At 59.3% G+C, this 6538-nt stretch overlaps 1 protein-coding gene across 2 annotated transcripts; it reads right to left on the bottom strand.

Moving 5' to 3' along the window:
- Nucleotides 1-4337: 4337 nt before the first annotated feature.
- HES4 (hes family bHLH transcription factor 4) lies at nt 4338-6130 on the bottom strand. 2 transcript variants are annotated; one of them, XM_029064515.1, is made up of 4 exons: nt 5783-6130; nt 5552-5647; nt 5368-5455; nt 4338-5241 (listed from the first exon to the last, which is right to left on the bottom strand). In XM_029064515.1, exons 1-4 carry the CDS (start codon nt 5897-5899, stop codon nt 4658-4660), a joined length of 885 nt encoding a protein of 294 aa, XP_028920348.1. In that variant the 5' UTR covers nt 5900-6130; the 3' UTR covers nt 4338-4657. The 2 variants fall into 2 exon arrangements, with proteins under 2 accessions (XP_028920348.1, XP_028920347.1); XM_029064514.1 differs by having other exon boundaries at nt 4338-5244.
- Between the last annotated feature and the right edge of the window lie 408 nt (nt 6131-6538).

Below are 6538 nucleotides of genomic sequence, written 5' to 3' on the forward strand. Positions count from 1 at the left end.
TCAGCCTCTCTGGGCGACGTGCCGATCGGGGCACAGGGCCCAGCCTGCCAACCGCCCCACCCACCCCGCCTCCTGGCGTGGTAAAGGTCGGGTCAGCTCGGGGGCAGCTGTGCTGGCTGGAGACCCTGGAACAAAAATAAACACAAGGGCGGGGGCGGCTTCTGGGCAGTGGGCTGGGCGCCAGGCAGGGGCTCCTCCCGGTCCTCCCAGCTCGGATCTCTGGACCCAGGCCCCTGGATATCAGCCCCTCTAGCCTGCCCCCCACATGCTCTCTCCACCACCCATACCTCCACATTCACCTCCCCAAACAACCTCTGCCCAGCCCTGCAAAAGAGCACAGACCCTCTCTTGCCCCCTCTCTATCCCCCTCCCCAGCCACCTCTCCAGCCCCTTCTCCACCCCCAGTCCCCTTTCTCACCCCAGCCTCCTACCCATTCCTTTCCACCAGGGTCAGCCTCCTCTCTGTCCCCAGCTCCCTTCTCCATATCAGCCTCCTCCCTTTCCCCAGCCCCCTTCCCCATTCTCCAGCTTCTTACCAGTCCCTCTCCCACCTTCAGTCTCTCCTCACCCCCAAACATCAACAGGAGTAGTAGAGGTCTCTGGCACTTCCCCGGGAAAACCCTGGTGAGGGGCTTGGGGGCAATAGTTCAGGTCTGACAGGCACAGCTGCCAGAGTAAATGTGGGATGACTCACTGGGTCACTCACTCGGCCCCCCACACCAATCCCCTTAGCCTCAAGGCCCCTAATCTTTCCTTATCTTCCTTGACCCCCAGGGAGAGCTTGGTTGTGCCCACCAGATGTGTGAAACCAAGTGCCAGTGCATCAACATAGTAAGTAGTTCAATTAGGTTGTCCAAGAGACCCAGCTAGTGCAGGCTCTCTACCCACTTGCACTTGGTGTCAGCAAGGTCCAAACTGACCTAGGAATTGCAATCATCAGCATCATCAGGATCACTACCATCGGTATTGGCATATACTGGACGTTAACTGTATGTGAGCATTTAGGACTGTGTTTGCATGCAGAACATGCTCAGTAAATACCACTGAATGGTAGCAGAGCTCTGCACAGGGAAACTACCAGGCAAAAAGACTGTGCTGTGCAGAGAATTAATCTGAACCCTTACTAGATGCTAAGGGTGAATTGGAGTTTTGGGGAGCACACAATAAAAGTAGAAGATTCAGCCCTTCTCCCCTGAGGAACTTACAATTGAATGGTAGAGATAGAAAGGAGGAAAACACAGGTCCAAATGGTAATAGCAGAAATAATTGCCAACCCTCTGGCAGGCCTGGAGGACAGCTAGAGAAACAGCTGCATGGGGGGGGGCTCTGGCTGGCATGTGTTAGCAGGGTAGGTATGGGCAGAAGGTCCCTGGCTAGGATGGAGCAGTAGGAAGGGGTGGACAGAAAGTCTCTGTTCAGCAGGGGATGACAGGGCAGGTATGGGCAGAAGGTCTCTGGCAGTCATGGGGTAGTAAGGCAGGGGTTGACATAGGGTCTTAGTTGAGTATGGAATAGCAGGGGAGAGGTGGGCAGAAAGTTTCTGACTGGAATGGGGCAGTAGGCAGAGGTGGACAGAAGGCTTCTGACTGGCAAGGAGCAGGAGGAAGGAGTGAGCAGAGGATCTTGGTCTGGAATGGACCAGTAGGCAGGGATGGACAGATGGCCTCTGGTAGTCTGTAGGCATGGAATGCCAGGGCAAGGATAGGCAGAGGTCTTGTCCTGGCACTAGGCAGCAAGACAGGGGTGGATAGAGGGTGGGTGGATAGAGGGTCTCTTTCTGGCAGGCATGGGGGGAAATAGGGCAGGGGTTAAAAGAGTGTAATGGGTCAGTGTGGAATGGCAGGACAGGGGATGACAGAAGATCTCCAGCTGGCATGGGGCAGTAGGTAGGAGTGAGCAGAGGGACACTGGCAGGCTTGGAGTGGCAGGATGGGGATGGGCAGAGGGTTTTGTCCTGACAACAGGCAGGGGGTCAGGGGAGGACAGAAGGTCTCTGGCTGGCAAGGGACCAGAGCAGGCGTGGGCAGAGGTCACAAGCCTCACCCCTCTCACAGATTATCTGTGGGGGAGAAATTCTGAGGCACTGATTGGGGTTTGGGGGAGACAGGACTGGGGAAGAGGGAGCCTGATCCAAGGCATCTACTTAGAATTAGGAAGTTCCCAGCTTCAGGTACCCTCCTGGGTTGGGAGGATTCAAACAAGTCTGGGACCCCCATTCTATATCAATCATAAGACCCCTCCCCAACACACACACACACACACACACACACACACACACACACACACACACACACTCACTCACTCACCAGGTCCAGGAGTACCCAAAACTGATTTGGATTCCCAAGGCCCCCAAATCCCCACAGTTCCCCACTGATTAGAAATGATAGCAGTGGGAAGCAGTGTGGCTCAGCGGAAAGCGCATGGGCTTGGCAGTCAGAGATCATGGGTTCTAACCCCGGCTCTGCCACTTGTCAACTCTGTGACTGAGCAAGTCACTTAACTTCTCTGCGCCTCAGTTACCTCATCTGTAAAATGGGGATTAAGACTGTGAGCCCCACGTGGGACAACATGATCACCTTGTATCCGCCCCAGCGCTTAGAACAGTGCTTTGCACATAGTAAGTGCTTAACAAATGCCATCATATTATATAGCGTGATTGACAAGTGCCAGGCAGAGGCTGGCGGTGCGGAAGCCAGGGCAGCTGTTTAGAGGGTATTTCTGTTCTTATGGCAGCCCCTACTAAGGCGGGGGGGATGGAGGGGGAGGGGGGTATTGGATAGAACTCCTCAACCCACTCTGAAACCCACACACACACACACACACACAAACCCACACACAAACACACTCAGATACACATCAAGGCACATGTTCATATAGACACAGACACCCACTCAGCTTCTCACACGTGCCGCCGCAGTTGGTCACTGGCTGGGGAATGAGGAGGAGGAAACCACAGCAGGAACTGGCCTGGACGGGAGATAAAGGGAGGGGTGGGTGGGTGCGGGGGCTGGAGAGAGGAGAAGGGGGGAATTTCCGGCCAGCGCCTCCCAGGCTTTTCCCCCATCTCCTCAGGGCAAATGGGACTCAGTGGAAAGAGCACGGGCTTAGGAGTCAGAGGTCAAGGGTTCTAATTCCGGTTCTGCCACCTACCAGCTGTGCAACTTTGGGCAAGTCACTTAACTTCTCAGTGCCTCAGTTAACTCATCTGTAAAATGGGGATTGAGTCTTACGTGGGACAACCTGATTACTTTGTATCTACCCCAGCGCTTAGAACAGTGCTCGGCACATAGAAAGCGCTTAACAAATACCAACATTATTATTATTATTAGGGGTCCCACTCGCCTCTGGACTACCTGAATAGCCTTAAACCCCATTTTACAGCTGGTCCTAAGACTGAGCCCTGGAAACAGAGTTTCAGCCTCAGTCTGAGGCCAGAGGAGTGTGAGTGGATGGGAGGGCGAGGGAGAAAAGCAGAAGACCCCGCTCCAAGCCTCTCCCACCTTCTCAACCTAGGCTCGAGGATGTGTGTGTGTTTGGGTGGAAAGGGACTGCCACCCCCGTTTGTGCCCAGGACCCCAGGGTCTGGTACCTTTGAACTCACCCTTATAGTGTGGGGCAGACGCTGCACCGGGGCCTTATCAGATGCTACAAGGGGGAGAGGACCTTAATTCCCTGGACCAGAACCCGGTAAAACTGAGGGGACCCAAATTTGGACTCTGCTTGGGCTCTCAGGGCCTTGAGGATCCAAAGCCAGAAGATTGGACAGTCCCCGTGTCCGAACTTGGCGGACACTGTCCCACCGGTACCTGATATCAACTCACCCTGGGGAGGGAGGCAGAGCAAACGGAGCCCCGGCCCTTGTCCCCTCGGGCTGGTGTCATCCACCCGCCTCTTCCAGGGAACAGCCCGGAGGGGCGGGGGAGGGAAGGCTTCCCTCCCATCCCCGAATGGCCTTTCCTGCAGGAACTGGGGCGGGTCCAGGGTCCACCCTTTCTCCCCGGCCGTTATTGTGAGCAAGGCCTTGCCCAGGCACGACCAGTGGCTGCGCTGGGCGTCCTGACGCGGGGTGTGTGTGTGTGTGTGTGTGTGCAGCTTCCAGGCACTTTCCCAGTCCCCGCTCCACAGACAGCCCCTCCCCCCTCCTTCCCAAGGAAAGGTGGCGGGAAACCGAGGTGACATAGAGCCCCATCCCAGGGAACTCCACCCCCTCCCCAAATCACCTAAGGTGTCCTGAAAGGAGACGGGGAAACGTGGAGCGGAGCGTGGCCTGATCTCCCCGCCCCCCAGCCCCCTTTAGCCCCCGGCGCCGGTTTCTTAATTGATTTATACTAGCTGGATCGCAGTTTGGTTGTTTCTTTTAATCTCGACAAAGAAGAGACACAGCGAGCCACCACACGGTGACGTGGATACACTCTATCGACTTTTCCCCCTGGGATAAAGGCGTTTATTTTCCTGTAAAAAAAACAAAAACTAGAGCTTCACTTTCCAGCATCTGGAAATAAATAAAATCCTCTCGAGAAAGAGTGTCCTAAGCGTTCCCTACAACGGAACGAAACACGTTTCGCCTTTGGCAAAAGTTTCTCTCCCTCCCTCCCCACCCCCCCCCCCTCCCACCCCCGCCCCAGAAAGTTTGTCCCGAAGTTGGGGGCCGGAGGCGTCACCAAGGCCTCCAGACGGACTGGCTGCGGTCCAGGCCCGGGCTGGGCGCCCGTTTCCCGGTGCCCCCGAAGGACGTGAGGCCCTGGACCGGGGAGGAGGGGGCGGCGGGAGACCCTCCCGCACTCCCCGGTCCCCCGCCGGCCCCGATGGGCCCCGACGGGCTGGCAAAGAGCGGCAGGACCGGACCTCCGGCGGCGGGGGAGGAGGCGAAGGCCGGACCGGGGATGAGGAAGGCGAATTGGCCGTCGGTGGCCGGGACGAGCTGGAAGCCGCCGTAGAGTTTGGGGGACAGGGCCTCGGCCGGGGCCATCTTGCAGGGGCCGGAGCCGGCGGCTGCAGGACCGGACAGCTGGACGGGCAGGGACGGCGGAGGGGCCAGGTGGGTGGGCGGCGGGCCGGAGGGCGGCGGCGGGTAGGACAGAGGTACGAGCTGACCCAGGCAGGCTGCCAGATGGCTCAGGAGCCGCGAACGGACGTCCGAGCTGACGCCCTCGCAGGTGGACAGGAAACGGGTCACCTCGTTCATGCACTCGTTGAATCCGGCGCGGTATTTTCCGAGGACCGAGGGGTCAGCGCTGAGAGCTGCTGCGGGGAAATAGGGGGTGGAGGGAGGGTTACTTGGAGGGGTCATCGAGCCGCCGGACCGGACGAGGGGACACGCTTCCCCGTGAGTGACCCTCGCCCCCTGAGTGACCCACGCCCGCTCACCTGTCATCTGGGCCCGCTGAAGGCTCCGCAGGTGTTTGACGGTCATTTCCAGGATATCAGCCTTCTCCAGCTTCGAGTGGCGGGAGCTCTGCGGGAGAGGGGGAGGAAGGAGGACCGATGAGGAAGGTCCCGACCCCGTTAGTCGCCCTCGCCCCCCACTTCGGCCTCCAACACCCCAACTTACATCCTTCTTCAGCGCGTCCAGGATCAGCGTCTTGAGTTGCCCCAAGCTCTCGTTGATGCGCGCGCGGCGCCTCTTCTCCATGATGGGTTTTGAGGACTAAAGGAGGGGAAGACAGAAGAAGGGGATCAGAGAGGAAAAAAAGGGGAGGTGGTCCCCAGCCCCCTCCCCCCTCCCCGATCCCTGACCTCCCCCCCTCCCCGATCCACTCCTTCCCCTCCATCGTCGCCCCACCTTGCGATGCTCGCTGGCGCTCCTGGGCTTGTCCGGCGTCTGGCTGGAGCTGGCCGGGGCGCCAGCCAGCGGGGAGGCGCTGGGCTTCTCCAGGGTATCGGCCGGCATGTCGCGCATCAGACGCTTCCCTCGTGGGAAAAAAAAAAAATCAAGCGCTTCCCTCGTGGGAAAAGCAGGGGCGGTCTTTTAGGGAGGCGCGTGGTCCTGGGTCCTTTTAGGGGATTTTTTTTTTCTCTTTTCCAAAGGGGGGGGGGGAACGACCCGAGGTCGGGGATCACTGAGCGTCGCTCTCGCCTTGCTGCCAGGCCTTCTATCCCGGTTAGCCCGTCCCCCAGGCCTTTCCTCGCCGCACTCGGGCCCCCGCCGCCGCCGCCGCCCTTATTTATGTGCGCGCCGCCGCCGCCCATTCGTGTGAAACCCTCTCGGCATTCTTTCCCACACTCGCGCCAGCCAATGGGCGCCGGGCTCACCCCACAGGGGCCCGGGCCGAGCCGCTGATTGGCCACCGCCCCCGCGACCTGTCAGTCACGCGCTGCTCTCCCTCCTCCCTCCCTCCCCCCCCCCCCCCAGCCGGAGGTCGGGAACGTGCAACAAAAGCATGTCCTCGGGCGCTACGGCCGAGCGCCAGCCACCTCGGGAGAGCGAGCCGGGAGGGGGGAGGATGTGCGTGGGAGGGAAAGAGAGAGAGAGAGAGAGGGCACTAACCACCTCCCTCCTCCTCCATCCCGACCGACCTCCCGCCGGGGGTGCGGGACC

The sequence above is a fragment of the Ornithorhynchus anatinus genome, chromosome 5, assembly GCF_004115215.2.
Source record: "Ornithorhynchus anatinus isolate Pmale09 chromosome 5, mOrnAna1.pri.v4, whole genome shotgun sequence".
Lineage (NCBI taxonomy): Eukaryota > Metazoa > Chordata > Mammalia > Monotremata > Ornithorhynchidae > Ornithorhynchus > Ornithorhynchus anatinus.